Source organism: Diachasmimorpha longicaudata, chromosome 5, assembly GCF_034640455.1.
Source record: "Diachasmimorpha longicaudata isolate KC_UGA_2023 chromosome 5, iyDiaLong2, whole genome shotgun sequence".
Lineage (NCBI taxonomy): Eukaryota > Metazoa > Arthropoda > Insecta > Hymenoptera > Braconidae > Diachasmimorpha > Diachasmimorpha longicaudata.
Window position 1 is genome coordinate 2,241,765 of NC_087229.1, and position 22,574 is coordinate 2,264,338.

A 22,574-nucleotide genomic window follows, 5' to 3' on the forward strand; every position below is an offset into this window, starting at 1 on the left:
ACATCTGGCCTCCCCAGGAATCAGAGCCCATATGTTCGATTTTGAAGGCTTTGAGATTTTCCGATAAGGAATGCTAAGGGCATTTGTAGGGACTCCCGATCCTAAGATTGCACTTGTGGCAGAGACCTTCAATATGATCCACTTTGTTAAGAGCAAACCTCGTTGACAGTTTGTAGAGTCTGTCGATGATGGATTATATTTGGGTGAAAAATACAACTTTTGAAAAGAGTAAATTTTCATAAAAATTACCTATCTATATCCAATGTTAATGAATTACCAATCAGCCAGTACACTAACACCTCGTCTTCGGTTATTTCGTTTAAAAAAAAAAACAAAAATTTTTCTCATTAAATTGAGCAGAGCATAAAGTCAAATTAAAATTTTAAGACAATTCATACATTTTATTGCCTTAAAAAACATTGGAAAAAACAGGTAATGTCACGGTCTCTACCCGCAGGTAAATATTTTGTAAAAATTACGCAGACGTTCCATAATTTACAAATGGAAATAAAGATCCGATAAAAATAGCGGTGGGTCCAATAAAAAACTACGTAAAACTCCGGGAAAATTAAGCAACTTGCGTAAATGGCGATATGAACGTTACTGAATTCTCCCCTATAACTCCAGAAGTGGGAAAATATTTTTTTCCTCTTGTCTGAACCCTCATTATCTTTCCCAATTTAATATGCACTACTTCCCCAACTGTCAATCACCCGGGCAGAAAGTGAATAGCCATCGTAATGGAGACCTGGTATAGCGAGGTAGGGAAAATTGCCAAGTGAAATTGTCGTCAATTTATATTCCACCCAAACTCAATTGATTGCGCTGGTAGTTTATGCAAGACAATTTGGCCGTCACTCACAAGTGCCATTCTCTCAGAGGTGAGATTTAGTCATGAAGATTTCAGTACTCCCGCAGTCTGAAGGAAATAACCGTAGCAATACCGATCATTTTTCAATGGTAGCACGTCAACGTCACAGCCATGAAGGAAACAGCAGATTTTTTCGATCATCCATACTACAAATTCACAAAAACTATGACGAGCCTCGTGGGACAGTGGCCTCATCAGACAACTAAAGAACTCATCATTCATCGTAGCTGTTTATTCGTTATCATCAGCCTTCAATTAATGCCACAAGTACATAAAAACATTCATTTCGGAAATAAAACATTTTATGGGTTGCACCAAAGGCTGCAGTAAGGAGTGCGCAAGTTTTGTTCGGTAGGATTACACGGAGAGAAATATTTTATTTATTTATAATATACTGAAGTCAACATAACATTTCCTCAGATTTTAAGAGTGGGGAACACGGTTACAAGTGCTAATCATGTGGAGTGGGGGTATCCAGGGAAGTAAAAACTTATGCGGACTTTATGGTACCGTAAGAGCTTCAAAATTATCGGACATTTTCCAATAGGTTTTTTTTATTTATCTATAGTGTTGGATTCTCAATAATAAATTTATACACACAGTTTTATATTAGAATAAACTGATATTTATTATAGAAATCGTGTTGAAACTTATAGGTAGCGGGACACTTAGAGATTTTCTAAAGTAGATGTTCTGCTGAGTACTGTGGATTTTTAACTAACTAATTTTCGCATGTCCTCAGTTTTATGTACCGGAGGGTGCAAGGAAAAGTGGAGGGGCTGAAGGAAGCATGAAGGCTGTGTTGTGATGTCATGGGAAAATTTCTGGAAATTTCCCGAGGGTTTATTGCGGTTTTGGCAGACCGAGGAATTTCTGTTAGCGGCAGGAATTAGCCCTAAAGACCAAATTTGAAGGAAGTGATGGTAGAGAAAAAAAAAGGATCCAGATATTTTGAAGTACTGAAGGACCTAAAGGTTCATTTATGATCGTGTAGATTGGCTCAAGTGTCGAACAGATGTTGTGTATCTAGTGGTTGTGATGAGGGGAATTAGTTGAATGATGGAAGAACGTTGGGATGATTGAATTACACTCGCGATTTTATCTCAAAATTAAAAGGTATTAGAGACAAAATATAAAAAGACTGGAGACCTCCAATGAGGTGACTATTTTGCGATTGGAATGATACGGAGGAGTAGGATTAATTTTAGAGGCAACTTGGAAAATGGTAAGTGGAAGGGAGGAAAAGATGGAAGAGGAAAACTTTTCTGAAAATGCCATGTGATTGGTGAAATTATCTGGGATGGGAAGGGCCATATCGTGATGGGATAGGTGCAAGTAGGGTGAGAGAGAGCGGTTGGTATCTTCTGGAGACGATTCCCCAAAAATATCTGTCTGGAAGTATTGGAGGGTTAAGTGCAATAAATATGGAAATAAGGGGCAATAATGGTACCGAGTAAAATAGGCCCATATGGAAGAACGGAATTGTAAAGTAATTTAACAATTAAAAAGATACTCAGGATTATCTCTATGAAAACATTTAAAATGTTTAGAACGGAAAAGGGATGATAGAAAGAATTGGGATCTTACTGTTTGTCCAAATAATGAAATTAGCCATCATTAAGTTTTACTAAATCCGGTTGGAGAGAAAAACTATTTGAATGGATATGAAAGGAAATTCGTATACATAAGTTAAATAATTTCATGTCCAAAAGAAAATTATAACTTCGCCTGATTTGATGCGCAAATTAAATCGACAGTATAAATAAATTTCATGTCCAGATTTCAACACTGTAAATAATAATAATAATAACAAAACTCGCTGGATATCTTCTACTGACTCTTCAGTAAATTTGATCGGATCTTCACTCTCGCTAGCAAATTACGGAAATTTTGAGTAATTTTTACTAAATATTTCTCTCCGTGTGTTATCACATTCTATGAACATACTAGGCTTAGTAACATTAACTGATTTCATCGCAAAAATAGGAAGAACATTATCTTCATTCCAACATAAATACTATAAATGTTCGACCAAATTATAATGGGATTTAGGTAATTAATAAAACTAGATGCAGTTATTAATCTTATTTTATAACAGTTTTTTGCTGTGTACGTCTATCGCAACGATTTTAAAATTCTTCTGGATACGTTGAGCCCGTTCATCGTGGATGCTACGCTACTTGTAAAAGTAGTGAATAGTTATTTTCATTCGGAAAACGTAAGTGAAAAATATTTTTGATATGATTACGTAAAGTGAAAAGTATACACAATAGAAGTGGAACTTTCCCAGTTTGAAAAGCAAACGATTCTTTTATCAACTTGACGTACTACACCTTCCTTGATTTGGGGTTTTGGAGGGAAATAGTAGTTAGAAAAATCAAATAATCATAAGGCATACCACTTTCATCATCCAAAAAAAAATCCATTTTCAAGTGATTTAAATAACTCTCTTAACGGAGAAAAAGATAAAACCGAACTTGTGCGCTAATTTCAATCAATTTTTAGTTGATTCATCTCTTGAATTTGATCAAAGAAAATTGGACTATCTTTCCTCAGTCCAGCGAACAACGGGTGTTGCACTATCACAGTGATCTTTGCAGCAAAGCTTCATTGTTGTATTTGGGTGAGTTGAATTATTTCGATACACCGAGAAAAATAATGATTTTTGCCAAATATCCATTTACTTCAGAAAAGTATTGATTCTTTCAATCCTTCATTGTTAAAATCGAGTATTTCCCCGACGATTCTGATTAGGTTTGAACTGCATCACTTATATTGTCCTAGAACATGATCATGCTAATCATAACGTTGAGTGCACTCCTGTAATAATTATGAGCATTAAATAATTCATTGAAATTCTTCCCTCATGAACATTGAAACTTTAGAAAAACGAAATAATTATTAATGAAGTTCATTCAATGTCATGGACAAAATACTCATCCTCTAGAGTAATACAATTATCATAATTTAAACCTAAATTGACCCCCATCGGGAATAATTAGACCGAAGAAATACAATTTTGAAAAGATAAATACTTCTTCAGAGAAGTATATAAAAATTATTTTTGTCAAATATCCATTGACTTCACAGTCAATGGATATTTGACAAAAATAATTTTTTCCCGTGTACGAATGACTGGGTAACAAAAAGAGGAGGAGGGCTCACTATTCATTTTTTTCAGTAAAATTTTTTTGTAAAAATTATATCGAGAGAAATCCTCATTCGCTTCCTACCTAATGCAAAATCCTATCCAACAATTTCCCGTGACGTCAAAATATTTGGAACGCTATATAAATTTTCTCTATTACAGGGGCTATGTATTTTGGCACTTTCCAATTTGCCACGGAACCACTTCAACGAAAGTTACTCTACGCTCTTATCGATAATAATGTAACGGTAGAGAAAGTGTTTGCCATACCAATGGAATTTCCTTCGACGATCGACATGGGCTATTGGTATTATCCGATTCTATTGATTTCTACATTCTTCATTATGGTATTTCTGACAGTCGTTGGTTCTTGTGATTTACTACTCTTCTTATATTCAGAACATGCTGTTGGATTATTCAAAGCATTAGGGTGAGATAACTTTAATATAATTGTTAATTGTTATAATTGTTATAATTGTTAAAAAATATATCATTTTGTAAAATCACAATATTATGACGCCGTATCAAAAGTGTGTTCAAATTTTACGAAGAACTTACTAACAATTTTCATCAGCGCGTCGTCGATTTCAATTTACCGGTTGCTAATAGTGAAATTATAAATTTATATATACAATTTATATTATTTAATTTAAATTTACAAAGGCAGAAAAATGAAATATGTTGCACAACCATTTTAGTCATAATAAAATCATGCCAGCGTTAGGATGAGCATAGCCTTCCCAAATAGATGATTTGTTGTAATATTTTCGTTGCATGACCAATTCGTAACGATACTATCGAGTGATTATTCATGCGCGGTCAATAAAATGCAGACTCTGAAGAAATTGGACTAAACTTGATACCATTTGGTGCCCAAAAAAAATCCATACTATTATGACCCATAAATATTTCTATATTTTATGATATTTTCGATTTAACAAAAACACCTGTTTCGACCCTCCTTCACATCGCGACAAATTTGAATGTATTTTACTGACAAGTAAAAATTCCTAACAATGTCGTAAATTTTGTAATGAATTTTATCATTAATGATATGTGACTTCGTAAAATTTTTTAAACAGCACTATAAAATTTCAAGGTCTATCATTTTTCATGTGAGGTTAAATGAAATATTGTAGAAATTTTGAAAAACATCTTGAATATTGATAGAACTCTTTGAAAAATTCATATCTAGATCAGTTTATTTTATTGGGCCTTTTTACTGTGCCACACAACAGTTTTTCGGTAACACTTTGTGATTGGTTAACGATGAGCGCCGAATATAGCCGATTATTGCTGAGGTTGGATTTCGTCACAGGCAATGTTGCATCACACTTTGAATTTTTACGAGGTCGATATAAAAGTTTTCCTAAGCCGGTAAAGTAATTTTACTATACGGCATAGTAATTCTTCTCAGGCCGTCAGTTCACGCCGAGATTGTAATGCAGCACTGTAATTATCATCGGAATCACACTATAAAAGTTGTCAAATTTTTCTCTCCGTGTGTACGAAAAATAGATACTTTCCGCTCTCGAGTGGACAGTACCCACTTTCTGCCCTTGGAATAAACTTTCCACCTTGAGGCGGAAAGAATCGACTTTCCTCCCTCTCTCCAGGCGGTAAAATACAAAGTTTCCTTTGCAAACGCGTCGAAAAAGAGTAGTCACACTTCCGGCGAAAAAACATGACCTTCCGCCCTTGGCGAATAATACACTATTGCTCTTTTATCTTGAAGGTATGCAATTGAACATCTGCCTCCGAACGATTCCGAAGGAAATAACTATAGTTTTGAGTACTTGAAGAGTTGCGCAGCAGTTCACAGTCGTGCAATATAGTGCGTGATAATGATCAATATATTAATGTTAAATGATTGATGATGAAAATCCGATCAACAGTTTTGCAGAGCAAGTCAGAGACATCTACCTGTGGGCGTTTTTTGGAGTCATCGGATTGAATACCATTATACTGAGCATCACCGGTGTTCAGGTAAAATAGTCTGTTGCGTGTCAAACACGCCAAATAGATTTTTTATTTAGTATTTTTCCTTTCCGTTTTGTTGGGTACAATATAAATTTCTACCTTGAGGAAATTTCTCAATAAATTCATAAAGAACTTCAAAATATCAGGCACATCCTTTAAGTCCAATAAAACTAGAGAATTTTTTTAAATGTTTTCGGAATATTGCTCATTTTTATCTTTCAGCATATTTTCTCTTTGAGAATTTAAATCGTTTTCTTAAAATAATTCTCAATTTCCTGCACCTCTAAAGAACCATTCTAATCCCTTTAATGACGGTAAACTCTGCACGTGGAAGTGCTTTATACCTGTCCCCAAGTGCCATATTGTCGATTGCAATAATAATTTTTCGACTTAGCACGAAATTTTTTATTAGCAGAATTATTCATTTTTCCCTTCCATAATTTTTCATCCAGTGAGTATTGTCGCGACCATCATAGTAGGAACATTTCAACCGAGATCCTTCCCTTATTTCCGATATCTATGCTTTGTAGTTCATCCTGGTTTTATAAAATATATTTGAAACTGTGTTTTAAAGGTGCTGTGTGTGTGTAATTCAAGTGAATTCCCATCCCCCTGAAAAGAACATAAAACAGCTACACAAAGATTACTTTGGCGTGTACCAAAAATTGCAGATACTGTTCTGTCCCAGGTAGGAAATCACCAATGGCCCAGGCTTCACCCAAGACTAGATAAGCTTGGATCAGGTTTGGCATCCAAGCCTGGATCAATAGTGGATGAGCATTGGAATGTAAGGCAGAACCAGGCCTGGTAACGAGAGCTGGCCCAAGTTAACTTATTAAGACTGGTCCAGCCCTTCGAACCAGCGCCGTTCCAGGCTCACATATTAAAAAATGCATAGGCTTTATTCAAACAGTTTATAGCACTGAACATATCCAAATAAATTACAAATGAACCAGGTACCCTGTGGCATTCGAAAACTTACTTTACACTTATGCAACAATATGGGGTTCACAATTAGGCATAGGACATACCATAGGACATTGCCACTCTTTGGTTTCACGTGTAAGTAAAATCAGCATACCGCCAGTTAAAAAGAAATAAATTTCAGGCAGTTCGTCAGTCTGGGCCCAGGACTGGTCGAGATGCTATGAACCAAGGCTAAATGAACCAGACTTTCCCCAGGCTTGGCACAAGCTTGGTACCCAGGTTTGATATCCAGGAAGGATCCAAGCCTGGGCTTTCTCTGGCGTGACTAAGATGCCAAGCCTGGTAGAGTCTAGGATTACCAAAGCTTGATCAGCCGGGTCTAACCCGCGGTTAGACCGAGTGTGAAACTTGGCGATTCCTATCTGGGGTGTAGGTCAGATTTCTAGAATTTACAACTCCAAAAAGTTAAAATCTAACGCAGCATCCTCCGCAGTTTAATTCAAGTGAGGCTATCAGTTATAGTAGTTAAAAATTATCGAGAATGCTGGGAGCCCTGGTAGATCGTTCCATAGCTAATCGATCGGGCATCGACTTGTGCATTGGTCAATAGCTGGTTGATCGTTAATCGATGACTGTCAGGATCAATCGATCAATAATCGGATGCTAGTCGAAGGGCAGTCGATTGGTACTCGATGGCCACTCGATGTTTGCTCGATCTCTATGTGGTTGTTCTTCGATCAATTGAATGGAGATCGACTAGTACTTGATTGGGTCCACAACTCCCTCCCACTAGCCAATCATCCATCAGGGAGGACTTGAAAATTATCGAGAAATGTTAGAGTACTTGAATATAACCCTTTCATTGTTGTTTAAAACCTACTCGACAAATATTTATGAAATATTGGGGAAAACATTTTCGGGAAAGGTCTGTTTTATGATCGATAGGACTCTCAACTTGAAACCAGTAGATCTGAAAAATCTGTTGAAATTTGGAAAAAGGGATTTTCAAACAGATATTATAGTTTAGTCCTACGACTTATGATCAGCATTCATCGAAAATATTGAGCTAATAGAGTTGTGCTAAATCAATGGTTTTAGGTGGTCATCAACAAGGAAGCTACAGAAAAAGTCATCAAGTATTTCATCTTCGTGATTATGCAGAGTATGCACCTCTTCGCGGAATGCTATGCAGCTCAGCGACTCATGGACGCCAGTTACGAGATCAAAGAGCGTCTGTATGATGAATTCAATTGTTCACATTTTTAAAATTTTCATTTGTTATCCGCCTATATACCTCTATATTTTCCTGATAAATAATGAGTACCGGGCTCACACTAACTTATGCACGGAGGGAAAAATTTATTTTTGTCAAGTTTTCATTTACTTCAGAGAAGAATTTATTTTCTCAAAACTGAATTTCTCCGGTCTAATCACTGCCAAGGGGCGCTAATTTAGGTTTAAATTATAATAATCATATTACTCTAGAAGATGAGTATTTTATACGTGACCCTGAATGAACCCTATTAATAATTATTTAGTTTTTCTAAATTTCTGAATTTCTTGAGGGAAGAATTTCGATGAATTATTTAATGCTCATAATTATTGCAGGAGTTGACTCAAAGTTATACATCGTGTTGTAGAACAATATAATTGATGCAATTAATAAAGAGAGTTACTCGACTTCAGAAATAAGGGATTGAAAAAATAAATGTTTCCTTGAAGTAAATGGATATTTGGGAAAAATCATTTTTTTTGTCAGTGACTTTTCGTGAGTATTTTCATCCCCTTAGACTCATTCTATCAGAGCGCAATATTCGAAGTCATATGACACCTTCACGTCAGAGTTAGAGATATGGATAATTCACCGGGCTACAGAGAAAGTATGACAGAATACCACAAGAGCTCCAAAATTATCGGGAATTTTCAGAAAGGTTCCTTGCAAATAAACGAAAGAATCAAGTTTTTCACGAGCGCGCGATGCGATGATTTTTATGAAAAACTTGACTACTTCGTTTGTTTGCAGGAAATCTGAAGGGAAATACCTGATAATTTTGCAGATCGAGTGGTATTCGAAGGATTATTTTTCCATCCAAATTTCGGTCAATATATAGCAAAAGCAGCAAGAGACAAAATTAACACAATAGTATTCTATCCGTCAAATTGCATGGGGGCTGTTATTGTTCTAGATGTATTGACATAAAAAATTACCCACGAAATTCTCACATATACCACAAGAGCTCCGAAATTATCGGATATTTCCCAGTAGGTTCGTTGCAAACAAATGAACGTGTCAAATTTTACAGAAAAATCACGAGCGCGAACTGGAAAACTTGACAAGGTTATTTATTTGTAGGGAACCTTGAGGGAAATATCAGATAATTTCGAAGTTCGAGTGGTATTCGGGGGATTATTTTTTCCATCCAAATGTTGGCCGATAGAATTGCACCATGAGACATAATTTTCAACGAATTGCCATCCAATCTGTCAGATACAATTGAGGGTTACTTCATCATTTGTTTTTTTTATACAATAGGCAACATGAAAAATTTCCAGTGAAATTTCCAAGATTTTCCGCTGAAATACCGTGTTGGCTATACAAAATAACGTCAAATGGTGCAATCCTATTGGCTAAGATTTAGATGGAAGAAATAATCAAAGTGATTCCACAGTACACAGCACACGGGGCTGCACGGAGATAAAATTTCTTCAAAAATTACCAGTAACTTCCCGAGTGGAAATTTAACTCAGGTCTGCATCAAGTTCGGATCAAGTCAGACTTCATGTATAATCAGGTTCTGATCCGAGGACTGCATCAGAACTTGATCAGGCATGTAACGCCTTCACTCGTTCCAGACTTGATCATTTGGATCTGATCCGAACTCGATCAATATGACCAAATGTGAATTTGATGAGGCCCAACTGATCAGAATTTGATGAGGCTAGTTAGCCGGAACTTGATCAGAAGTTAATCCCGTCAAACAGATCCGCATTTGTTCAAATGAACGTTCAGACTATGCTGCGCGGCGGGTGTTGCGTCGCAACATGTTCATAGTAATATGCATGCCATCTTTTAATCATTTTTTCATTATTGACACTTTTAACTAGGCACAGATGAGATGGGCACGTCCGGAGGAATTTCGACAAAGAGCCTTTTTTCTGAAACGGAATTTATTGAGTAGAGAAATTCCCCATTTTTTTCTCTTTTTCTCGGATAAGTCGTTGTAGCCCGAGCAAGCCGGCAACACCTGGGCACCACTCGCCGTTCACGCGCGCCTAGGCGTTTCCCTCTGGTTCACATCAAGCTCATCATACCAGAACCTGATCAGATGAAGTAAATCAAAAACTGATCAGTTCTTCATCAAATCTCGTCTGATCAGTTGAACCTGACCACCACCAGATCAATTTCTGATGAAACCTCAGGCTCGCCTGACATAATTTCCACTCGGGTTACCAGTTAAAACAGTACTCAGTAAAAATTACGGAACATTTATGCATTTTTTCACTAAACGTTCCAGACTTTTTCTTGAAAGTTCTGGAATTTTCCTGAAAATTTACTGGAAAACCGCATAACTGTTCCGTAATTTTTACCGAATATTATTTTGACTGGCAGATTACGGAACAGACACATCATTTTTAAAGAATTATTCTTTCCGTGTAGTCTTTGAGCTCTGACCGTGTAAATAAATTCTATTTCTATACTTAGCCATTTTAAATCAATTTCAAGAAAGAAAAACTCCCGGAGCCAGCAATATTAATTATAGATTCGTCGCGCGTAGTTTTCCACGTTTTGAATTGGCTGATCAGAGAGCTTTGAAAAAATTTGACGCAGTTAAAGCATTTGTTGTGACGACGGTAGTGATTGTGGTGGTTTTTTTACATCTGCAGCGTACGCAAACTGAGAGTTCACGACCCGAAAGACAGAGAAAACTCGTTTTTCGGTAAAATACACGAATGTGATCTCGCAGATATATCAATAAAAAAAACCACGTGTCCCTGGAAAAAACTGTTCTTTATTTTTTTTTTATTTCTCAACAAGCACTTTGTTTATACTGTTATGATACCCTAGGACAAGTTCAGTTTGGTATATCCACTCATTGAAGACCCAGAGGTTGTTACCACTGATGATTATGAGGAGTCAGTCGCCGATCGTCTTAACTGCTGGCAAAATGATCGTCATGAATATGGACACTTATGCTGTGGTAAATTTCTCAAGTTTATATCCTCTCGTATGATATATTATTATTTATTCACTTTCATCCAGGTCCTCAAAACAGCTGCATCGTACTTCACAATATTCCTTGCAATGCAGTAACAATACTTTTAAATTTATGAAGGAAACGGTTAATTATTGAAAAGCTGGAATTTTTAATTGCTCATTTATTCACAGTTACTGGGTAATTACCAATGCAAAATATATCTTCAATCCCGAGACGATCGGCAAAAACTGATTTATGATTTTTTTGTTAACCCCAAGTATCATTGATAATCATCAATAGAAAATCGTTCGGATGTATTCAAGCTAGAAAGTATTCATGTGTCAAATGAGAAAAAATAAAAGAGCGAGTGCATAAATTCAAGGTAATAATAATTCTCCACATCTGCTTCTTTTTTATTTCTCAATGTAATCGCCATTACTTCTAGCTCTAGTTTGTTGGATGATCATAATGACTAGTTGTTTCAAGAAAATGAAAAAAACATTTCTGTGTCGATTGGCTTGGCGTCTCACTCAGTTCGTGGCCGTCTCTACGATCGTTAGTGTCAGTTGATCGCATTATCAATTAAGCCTTATGTTTCTTTTCTAATTGATTGGCATTTATAGTATTGAAATAATCTCAGTTTATTTGAGTTTTTTGAAAAAGTGTCAATTTTTTCATGAAAGTGCTACGACGTTATATTTATTACACATCTCAGTAACAAAGTGATAAAACGAGATAAGTCGACTTATCTCTAAGTCTAGTTTTTGGACGATAACTGCGAATCTAAGAAAAATAGCGAAATTTTTGTAATAATATTTATTGTAGTGCTCGATTCGCTTCACAAAAATGGTCATAATGAAAATTTTGCTATATTTCCTTGATTTTAAGATTGTCATCGAAAACTAACCAATAGTCAAAAGTCACTTATCTCGTTTTGCCACTTCGCTACTGATTTGTTTATCCAGGGGTATGATAAAGCCACATTTTATGTCACTATAAAGATTGCAAAAAAAAATCAATTACAGATTATGCAAAGAATAAATTACAAATTGTGGAGAAATTAATTTATTTCTGTTCTGATAGGGAAATGATAATTGAGTTTTCTGCTTTGATAAATTCTGTTCCTTAAAATGTGATCTTTTATCTTAATTCTACAATTATTTTGTTAATGAAAAATCCTTTGAAATGAGACAAGTGTCATCGTTGTAAGGAGCATTAATATCTACGAAAATATTTTATAATTAGTAGCTGCCAACTCATTTCCTGAACTATTTTATCGCTCGAGTGATTATTTAACCAACAGTATTGGATTATGGAAAAAGAAAGCAGCGGCTAGTCATGAATATTCGGGTCTTGGCCCCTGATTTCCGCATTGACCTGCACAATTGATTCATTCGACGTTTAATGTTCAGTGGGAAAAAAACAAATAATAGAAGAATCATCGAACATGATTGAAGATCCACGCGATGAGTATTTGGCGGTTTGGGAGATTGTTGTTTTGGTGGTGATTTTCGTGATTACAGTGATTGGTAATTTTTTAGTGTTATTTGCACTTTACTTGAGAAGATATTGTGGTCGCAGACGTAAACTCACGAGGATGTACTTTTTTATAATGCATCTGAGCATCGCCGATCTCATGACAGGAGTTTTGAATGTCCTGCCACAACTTGTGTGGGATATAACTGGTGGAAGGTGAGCTTCCAGAACTAGATGGATTACTATACGGGGAAAAGGCTACAGGGAGCGACTAAATTCTTGAAAAATGACTGTCAGTCAAGACAATCTTCAGTCAAAATTGCGGAATAGTTACGCAGTTTGCAACTGCACGTTCCATACTTTTTCTTGAAACTTCTGGAATTTTTCATGAAAGTTCATTTATTATTATTGCGCTATACAATACTATTTTAAAATACTTTTATAATAAAGGTTAAGCCATGCAAGTAGTGCACGGCTAAGTGACACTCTGCCTAGTAAATATATAACTCCAGATGCTTCGATGCTTCAAGACTGAATGAATCCTCCGGTTGCAGGGCACAACTCCCTTGGGCCTGTGAAAAACAAGAAGGCACTCTGTCCAGCCTAGTCGCCCCATGTGCTTCCTTTTTGTCCGGGACAACTTGGGTATTGCGGAGATTTCCCCGCACTAGACCCGTCAAGGGTTTTTCCCCATTTCAAACTGTTTCTCAATTTAATGGGATATGAGTAAAAGTAGATAAATAAATGTAGCAACATAATCAATTATATTAACATGAACTCTTGATTATTGGCACGGGGAAGGCACGACTGACGTAGAAGACCGTTGTCCAGAGACTGAATTCTTACTATTTGAAAAACCTTTACTAAGGGACAAACAAGAGAACGTTTATAACTCCAGAGGACAGAGTTTCTTTTGAATACCACATGTGGTAAGGATTGCAATGCTCTCAAGTTCGCAGCACAACAGATCATAAGTTGGTCCTTTTCTGGAGACTCTTTCAAACACGTCATAAACCGTGTCAAGGGATTTTTGAAGATATACAGAAGAGCTGTGTTCTAATTTTCCAACACAATTTTCATTGAATATTGTTTTGACTGGCAGATTACGGAAAAGGCACGTCATTTTTCAAGAAATTTTCTCTACGTATATTAAACATGTTTTCCCATGTCATTGACTGAGCGAAAAACACCGCATAAATCATAGTTACTGAGAATTTAATTTATTTGATGATTTTCGCAATTTTTGCATTTCGAAAACCCATTACCCCCAACGGGGAGAAATAGTTCAACATAAATTACGCGAAAGTTCCGTAGTTATCGGATGAGAACAAAGGTCCGACGACAATTACGAAGGATCCAATGAAACCTATAAAATGAAAATAATGAAAACTATGAAACGTTGCGTAAAAACTACGTAACTCGTGGCGCCTGATTTACCAAGTGTTTTGTACTTTTCCACGGAGAGAAATATTCAATAAAAATTACGTATCTTTTCCGTAATTTAAAAGTAATTGCGAATGCAATTGTAACAAATACTGTAACTTGAGAGCGATCGCTAGTGCGATTCTACAAAATTTTCCAGAACTATCACAGTATTTTCCCTGAAAATTCTGTAATTTTCATTCTAATCATCTATCAAAGATTACGATCCGATCATGTAAAATTTCCCTGTCAATTTCATAATCGGTGAACGATCTAGCGGTTTTGTAATTTTTCTTGAACATTTCTCGGGGGGGCTCCGTTTGTACTTTTTCAACTGTACAAATGATGAACAGTAGAGAGAATTTCCAAACGTTGAGAGCACCGGTGTGCAGGGATTCAACTGTCGAGACAAAAAGGCAAGCTGTACATGTGGCGCTGGGTCCACATGTACAGCCACATTTTTGTCTGGACAGTTGAATCCCTGCACACCGGTGCTCTCAACGTTTGAAAATTCTCTCTACTGTTCATCATTTGTACAGTTGAAAAAGTACAAACGGAGCCCCCCCCATTTCTCTCCATGTGTGCGATTATACGAAATTTTACGGAACTATCACAGACTTTTTGCTAAACGTTCTGTAATTTTAACCGAATCGTCGAAGAAAAATTGCGATATTATCACGCAAAATTTCCCAGTCGATTCCGTACTCTATAAGTGAACTGGAAGCTCCGTAACTTTTACTGAATAATATTTCTCTTCATGCATTGACCCCTTTATAATTTCTCATAATTTCATCGGACTTTTGCTCTCACTCGAAATTTACGAAACTTGAACGGAATTTTTGTGAAGGACGCTTGGAGTTTACTGAGAACAGATTTCAGGGGGGTGCAATACTGTGCAAGATAGTGAAGTTTGGACAGCCCCTTGGACATTATGCAAGCACCTACATCTTGATTGCGGGGGCTATCGATCGGTACCATGCCATCTGCTACCCATTCCACTACTGCAGGACTACTCATAGGCAGGCAAAGGTCATGGTCTACGTTGCCTGGAGTATTTCTATGGCTCTTTGCATTCCTCAGGTAAATCATGATAGCCCTGCGCAGAGGGCTATTCAACAAACATTTTTTTATTCGCTATTTCCTTTAATGTTACAAATATCTTATTTGTTTTACGTCGCCCCCTGCCTTCCTCTCTGTGAATCCTTTTTGCCTTCTTTCTCCCTACCTTGTCATCTTGCATCCCTTCCCCTGCGGTGCCATGAGACCGACATTTTCCTGCTACAAACTATACTGCATTTACACAAGAGTTGAGGGAAACCTTGGAAAACCCCTACAGTACAGTCCCCTGATCATACAAGGCCCCATTGTACCCTTCTGTCACCGACTAGAAGGGTAATATTGAGCCTCTACACTCTGACCTTCTGTGCAGTAATTTTTGGAGCGAGCGTGTGGTGTTCCTAAGCGGTCACCCATCCAAGTACTAACCCAGCGAATCGTTGCTTAGCCTCAATGTCCGCCGAAGCAACATCTCACTCGCTTCTTTTGTTTTTTTTTTCAACATGTCTATTAAGGGGTTACTCTCATGTGAACGCATATATTTTACCACTTTTTAGGAATTTTTTTTTTATGCGACAACAAAATTCAATCATTTTATTTATTTATTTATTTTTCTCATGTATACCCTCTCGGGTCTTTACATTTTGTTCCCTTCCCCTGCGGTGCCATGGGACCGACTTTTTCCCCAACTGTACTGCATTTGCACAGGAGTAAAGGGAAACCATGGAAAACCTCTACCGTACAGAAATTCAATCATTTTAATTTTTTAATATATTTTTATTTGTATTTTGAAATGTACAAAAAAAATTTTTTGTTCGTTTTTTACATTTTTAACATATATTTTTTTTAAGTCAAAGTAGTCCCCAACAAAAAAAGGTAGTTCACTAGTCATGGTGATAGCGGCTGTTCATGGTGTCTGAGATAAAAAAATCGAATGGATTATTATTCAGTAGATCTGTGGCTATCGTCCCTACCAAATATAATCAATTTCATTAAAAAAAATATATACAGGGTGTCCCAGAATTGAACGTCCAGACTTTAAACTTAAGTTGGGGGTGAAATTCTGGATCGAAAAGTCCTGAGCGACTTTTTGATCAGACATATCCTCTTCAACTTATTCAGGGTTGAAGTTGGACGAATCAGGGGCGTGGGATAACCGCTCGCACGACGGTGAGGAAAACATGCGAGTGTGGTGGTGTCCCCACCATACGGTACTACTCCCCTGCGGCGGCAGAAAGAGATGACTGGCGGCGGTTGGTAAGAGGAAGGGGGGGGGGGGGGGGGGAATGAAAAAAATGAACACCCGCCCGCTACATAAAAATTATTTACTCCTCCCCTAATTCATGCCAAGGGATGAAACCAAGGGCATTCGATGGAGGAATAAATTCCCCATCGATTGAGGCCCATTGCATCTCTTAATCTAATTGAAAAGGAGAAAAAAACAGCGTTGAAAATTACAGCGCTGGAAAAAAAACCGGCGATTTAATTTTTTAAAGCCCCATTGGCCCTGTATGAGATTTTCATTTTTTCTTTCAGCGAAGGAGAAAAAAAATTATCAATCGCTGATGATTTTTTTTTTGAGTGTTCATCTTTTTCATTTCCCTCCCCTTCCTCTTACCACCGCCGCCAGTCATCTCTTTCTGCCGCCGCAGGGGAGTAGTACCGTATGGTGGGCACACCACCACACTCGAACGTTTTCCTCACCGTCGTGCGACCGGGTATTCCACGCCCCTGATTCGTCCAACTTTAACCCTGAATAAGTTGAAGAGGGTGCGTCTGATCAAAAAGTCGCTCAGGACTTTTCGATCCAGAATTTCACTCCCAACTTAAGTTTAAAGTCTGGACGTTCAATTCTGGGACACCCTGTATATATCGAACTTCAAAAAAAAATCACGAAAATCTTGTTCTTTTTCGTTAAAAATCGTTTAAAAAACATATGAAAATATTTTCGAAAATAAACAATTCTGGGAGGGACGATAACTATAAATGAGTAGAAGAACATATGTAAATTTTAAAGCAATCGGTTGAATACTTTTTTTCTAGGACCATGACAGTTTCAGAAAATGATGATTCGAGAAAAATGCGTTTACAGTTTAACGCCTGGTAGACAGTCGCTTAAGACACGTCGGCAACTATGAGCTGTAACTTATCAAATACTATGAATTTCGGTCTGAATTTTTCACAGCATGTTTTCAATAGGTTTTACTGTCAAAATATAAAAAAAAAATTGATTTTTCGAAGTGATCACATGAGAGTAACCCCTTAAGCCAAAGTCTATACAATGTGTTGTACAAAACCAAAATTCTCAATTACTACGGGGGAAACATGAGAAAACGTAGTTTAGATGGATAAAAGTTAGGTGCAGAGTACGTACGAACTTAGCTCGCTTGGTATCTTAAGGATGATTGTGTTGGATGAGTGTTTGATGGCTCGTGGCTTTTCGTTTTTCGTTTGTGTCTGTGACATCGATTTTATTTGCGGATCAAAATGAACCGGAAATTGGCAATTAAAACTGGAAATTGCATGGCTCAGTTTCGTAACTTAAAACTAGGCTTAATAATAATGACTAGTATGCACATTATATAAAGAAGGGGGGAGGAACATGATTACAAAGGGAGAGAGAGATGGTTTAGTTATCGAGGTGGGGTAACCACCAATATATTTTATGAAATTTACTTATGCCGTAGTTTATATCTCTTGTAGGTAGAGTAGTATCACAAGTTATAAGATCCTTATCAATTAAGCAGTCGATATTTTCCTTGTACGTAATTGTAGTCGGTTGGTCGCCCCTTTTGGCATGATAGATGATTTAAATGTTGTTCAAATCTTGAATTACCTGATTTTAGTCAAGGTAGACAAAATCCTCCGGGGGAATATAACCTGGCCTTAACATCTCACTCGTTCAACCATTACGGTCGGTACTTTCATGAAAAATTCCGGATCTTCTTCGGAATCCTGAAGCTAAGTCCAGTTGTAAGATATTTTTCGCAACTCTTATGAAATTTTTTCTTCCGTTCTACAATTTGAAACGCATGAGAAACGCGTTCTGTTGGTCTCAATGACATAAAAATGTTTAAATTTTTCTCCAATATTTATATTTAATGGGTAATTATGAAAACAACTTTTAAGCTTATAGTTTTTGGAATTCACGCCCCGAGAACTATTAGAAATAATAATTCGGTAAATAATTGTAACTATTTCTTTACTTTATTACATAACTCAAATAATTGTGCTTGAAAGACACATCCGCTCTGTACCGATTCCTTAGAGAAACTAACTAGATTTACAAAGGGAAACACCGCCCTGGACCTTTTAGTTATATGCTCTCAGAGTCCTATTCATTCCACTTTATCTACATACTTAAAATCAAACCTAAACACCATATCTCACACTTCTCAGAATTATAAATCATAAAAATATTTTTCAATTTAAAGTATAAACACTCATAATAGAATAAGATTGATTTGTGCTTTCTATTTATTTCGTGAAAAATTCAACAAGAACAATCCAAAGTCCACCCCAGGAAGGATTTTTTCATCTAATTCCCATTCATGCCACCAAGCAGAACAGGGTTACCCGGGAAAGACTACTGGGTCCCTGACCCAAGATTTCCGTCTCCGACAATGAGGGTAGATGAGTCCCATTCATAATCTCACTCTTCATTGAAGTCAGCATTTTGAATGGCCCCGTAGACAATTACACCCTTCAACCACATGCACTCTAATGTTTACATTAATTTATTTCAGATTTTCATTTTCTCATATCAACAAATTTCTCCTGGCATTTGGGACTGTTGGGCTGACTTCGTTCCACGCTATGGCCAAAAAGCCTACGTGACCTGGTAATTGATTTGTTATTGCTCGACCCTCGACTCAATTAAGCAAATCAGTGATTGTTTTGTTGTTATTGCACCCGTTGACAGGTACAGCATAACAGTGTTACTGTTGCCCGTTTCAGTACTAGTGTACACTTACGTTAGTATTTGCGTGGAAATATGGAAGAACACCGAAATAACTGTGTTTGGACAAAGGGGCGAGGTCAAGAGAATGGACTCAAGGGAAAATAATCGAGAACCGGTGATTTCAAGGGCGAGGATTAAGACTGTCAAACAAATGATCACTGTGGTCAGTCTTCATGTTATGACTAGTGCTCCATTTGTCGGATGCCAATTATGGGCTGCGTGGGATCCTGATGCTGCAAAAACATCTTTTTACCAAGGTTCATTGCGGATGGATTTCATAATTTTTAATTACGTTATTGCATGTAAAATTAGCGCATTTGAAATTTCGATAAATATGTGCTGTCAAACAGAAGGAAAATTAAGATTTCGGGAGATAAATTGTCATTTGTTTCACTTTTATTTAAACATCATATGAGGCTATAGAAAAACTCAAAAGTTGATGCACAAAGAAAAAAATTACGCGTATGTTCCGTAATTTGCCAGTTAAAATAGTATTCATTAAAAATTACGGAACAGGTTCGTATTTTATCACTGAACGTTCCCTAATTTTTCCTGAATGATCTGGATTTTTTCCTGAAAGGTCACTGCAAAAGTGCTCGACTGTTCCATCATTTTTACGGAATGCTGTTGTGACTGACAAATTACGGAGCAGAAATGTAATTTTTAAAGATTTTTATTGGGATATTGGTAAAAGTAGATAAATAAATATAGCAACACAATCAATTACTTTAACTTGAACTCTTTATTATTGGCACGAGGAAGGCACGACCGACCTAGAAGACCGTTGTCCAGAGACTGAATTGTTATTATTTGAAAAACCTTTACTAAGGGAAAAAACAAGAGAACGTTTATGACTTCAGAGGACAGAGTTTCCTTTGAATACCACATGTGGTAAGGATTGCAATGCTCTCAAGTTCGCAGCACAACAGATCATAAGTCGGTCCTTTTCTGGAAACTCTTTCAAACACGTCATAAACCTTGTCGAGTGATTTTTGAAAATAAGTAGAAGAGCTGTGTTTTAATTTCCCAACAAATTTTTCTGCCGTGTGAGAATGTAATACATCGAATCATTTCAAATTCTCACATATAATACCACAAGTGGTTCAAAATTATCGAATATTTCCCGATAGATTCGTTGCAAACAAATAGGAGTCAAGTTTTTCAGGCTAAAAAATCACGAGTGATTTTTCCTGAAAAACTTGACGACTTCATTTGTATGCAGGGAACCTAGAGGGAAATATTCTATAATTTTGAAGCTCGAGTGGTATTCGGGGGATTATTTTTTCCATACAAATGTTGGCCGATAGAATTGCACCATGAGACATAATTTTCAACGAATTGCCATCCAATCTGTCAGATGCGATTGAGGGTTACTTCATCATTTGTTTTTTTTTTTATATAGGCAACATGCAAAATTTCCAGTGACATTTCCAAGAATTTCCGCTGAAATACCGTGTTGACTATACAAAATAACGTCGAATGGTGCAATCCTATTGGCCAAGATTTGGATGGGAAAAATAATCGCTGAAATTGGAGGTAGGCTATACAAAATATCAACAAATGGTGCAATTCTATTGGCTGAAATTTGGGTGGGAAAAATAATCTCCAGAAATTAATGGAGATCTTTTAGGTAATTTTAGGTCTTGGGGTATTTAACAAAACTTTTCCGACACACGACATTGCCAGAAGCTTAGCAAAACTGCCCGGACGATATGTGCACGTTATTTTTAATCAATCCTGATGAAATTGTCTTCAGGCTCCGCCTTCACAATTCTCACGCTACTCAGCAGTCTCACGAGCTGTGTGAATCCCTGGATCTACATGGGATTCAATCGAGAATTGCGATCAACATTAAAAAACTACATTAAAAGACTGGTTCTGGGCCAATCAATGACATTCGGTAAGTTAAAGCAATGACAATCATTATGAATCTAAGAATAATAAGTCCTAGATGTCATGTGCGATTGGGCCTTCTCAGGGCGCTGCACAGTCAGAAAAGTTTGGTAGAAATTACTCGAGTGCATGGTTTGACGTCGCGGAATCGTATTGTATTTTGACCGTTCGGGAAAATTACCAACAGCTCGGAAAATTGAGTCACCACTGGGGAAAAATTATCGGCATGCGGGCAGAGAAAAATACTCGAAAAATTACGGAACTTTTACGTAGTACATGAAGCCAATTGAAAAGAAGAAGCTGACAAAATAAGTTGAATTTTCAAATTTTCATTGACAGATTTATCTGAAAAATACTAAAATATAAATTCTCATTTTGAAAAATTCATTTCCTCAGACAGTGATTTCTCTCATCATTCAACAAATTCTTCAACGAGATCCACGATAATCGGAACGATGATGCGTTTCGCCAGCTCAATGTACCGGGGGAAGACTTCTCGAGCGTCTGATCCAGAACCATTGAGGGATCTCCAGGAGTCGCTATAATCTAATGATAATTTAATATAATTAACTGACCATTGCTTTAATCGATTTGCAATGCTTTTGAATAAAAACGACAGAAATACTTGTAGTAAAATAAGGGTTTCCACTCATTCGAGAGATTAATTTGGATGAACGTTTACTAATTATGAAAAAATTCACTTCATCATTCTGTTAATGAAAATATGCAAAACGACTTTTTGTCTTTTGAACTTGTCATCAATGCAAAAACGATGTTCTCGTATTTCCGTGTGAAATCAGGCATTAAGAAGCTATCGGAGCACTTAATGAGTCCATAATTATCCATAAAAGAACATCAAAACGATCATTTCATTGATATTATATTATTGATATTATTAATATGTTCCATTGCTATTTCATTGATATATGATTGTCAATTTCTTTAGTTTATCATTGGAGAAAAGAGAAAAACTCTTAACCCATATGTTGAAGCTGAAATTATGGATTTTTTCACGATATTTAGCGACCGTTATAAAAAAAAATTGAAAACTTAGTTTTGAACAATAGCAGAACTTCCGTCACGAGCAAAAATGAGTTTTTTGCAAATTAAAAAAGAATAAATAAATACAATAGTCGACATGACCTAAACATAAACAAAAACTGTAATTTATATCCGATGAAACATTTTTTATAGAAAAAGAAAATTAAAAATAAAAGCATTCTTACAAAACCAACAGACGGAAAGTATTTTCTTCACTTGAGACCCCTCTATTTCCCCTCATTGAACCCCCACCATTGATGAAATGGATCGAGTCTCTATTATTATTTCAAAAACGTATTTACATTCTCGCTTTCATTCTGATCTCTTAGGATGCTTCTTTTCACACTTATGCTAATATCAAGCTCGCCTCAGGGCTGACCATTTTATTTTTCTCCCCGCACTTTCGAAATATTTCAAAAACCCTTGAAAGTTACTCGATAATAAAAATTCAGTGCCCTAAAAGGTTTAGAAACTCCTTGAATTTTCCCTAATCATTACGAAATTTATTCTGTTTTTTTTTCAAATAAAAAAATTCTTAACATTTTAATTAGCGGAAGGAACATCTTAACTACGAATAAATATACTGATAATGTTGGAGGTTTC

At 36.5% G+C, this 22,574-nt stretch overlaps 2 protein-coding genes across 11 annotated transcripts; both read left to right on the forward strand.

Annotated features, from left to right (window-relative positions):
• The first annotated feature begins 941 nt into the window (after positions 1-941).
• Positions 942-11,594, forward strand: LOC135162732 (odorant receptor 85b-like). Of its 2 annotated transcripts, XR_010299004.1 has the most exons (11): positions 942-1,138; positions 2,970-3,089; positions 3,377-3,494; positions 4,182-4,449; positions 5,755-5,853; positions 5,915-6,005; positions 8,025-8,161; positions 10,993-11,125; positions 11,188-11,320; positions 11,401-11,504; positions 11,568-11,594. XR_010299004.1 is itself a non-coding variant. In XM_064121516.1 (9 exons), exons 1-9 carry the CDS (start codon positions 983-985, stop codon positions 11,236-11,238), a joined length of 1,173 nt encoding a protein of 390 aa, XP_063977586.1. In that variant the 5' UTR covers positions 942-982; the 3' UTR covers positions 11,239-11,581. The 2 variants fall into 2 exon arrangements, 1 of the variants encoding a protein (XP_063977586.1); XM_064121516.1 differs by having other exon boundaries at positions 11,188-11,581.
• A 73-nt stretch (positions 11,595-11,667) lies between these two features.
• Positions 11,668-22,164, forward strand: LOC135162736 (isotocin receptor-like). 9 transcript variants are annotated; one of them, XM_064121523.1, is made up of 8 exons: positions 11,690-12,089; positions 12,368-12,814; positions 14,893-15,100; positions 18,823-18,917; positions 18,999-19,294; positions 20,794-20,937; positions 21,118-21,242; positions 21,327-21,466. In XM_064121523.1, exons 2-7 carry the CDS (start codon positions 12,570-12,572, stop codon positions 21,201-21,203), a joined length of 1,074 nt encoding a protein of 357 aa, XP_063977593.1. In that variant the 5' UTR covers positions 11,690-12,089; positions 12,368-12,569; the 3' UTR covers positions 21,204-21,242; positions 21,327-21,466. The 9 variants fall into 9 exon arrangements, with proteins under 9 accessions (XP_063977597.1, XP_063977593.1, XP_063977589.1 ...); XM_064121527.1 differs by lacking the exons at positions 11,690-12,089; positions 21,118-21,242 and adding an exon at positions 11,668-11,683 and having other exon boundaries at positions 12,664-12,814; positions 21,327-22,164; XM_064121519.1 differs by lacking the exon at positions 21,118-21,242 and having other exon boundaries at positions 21,327-22,164.
• The last annotated feature ends 410 nt before the right edge of the window (positions 22,165-22,574 follow it).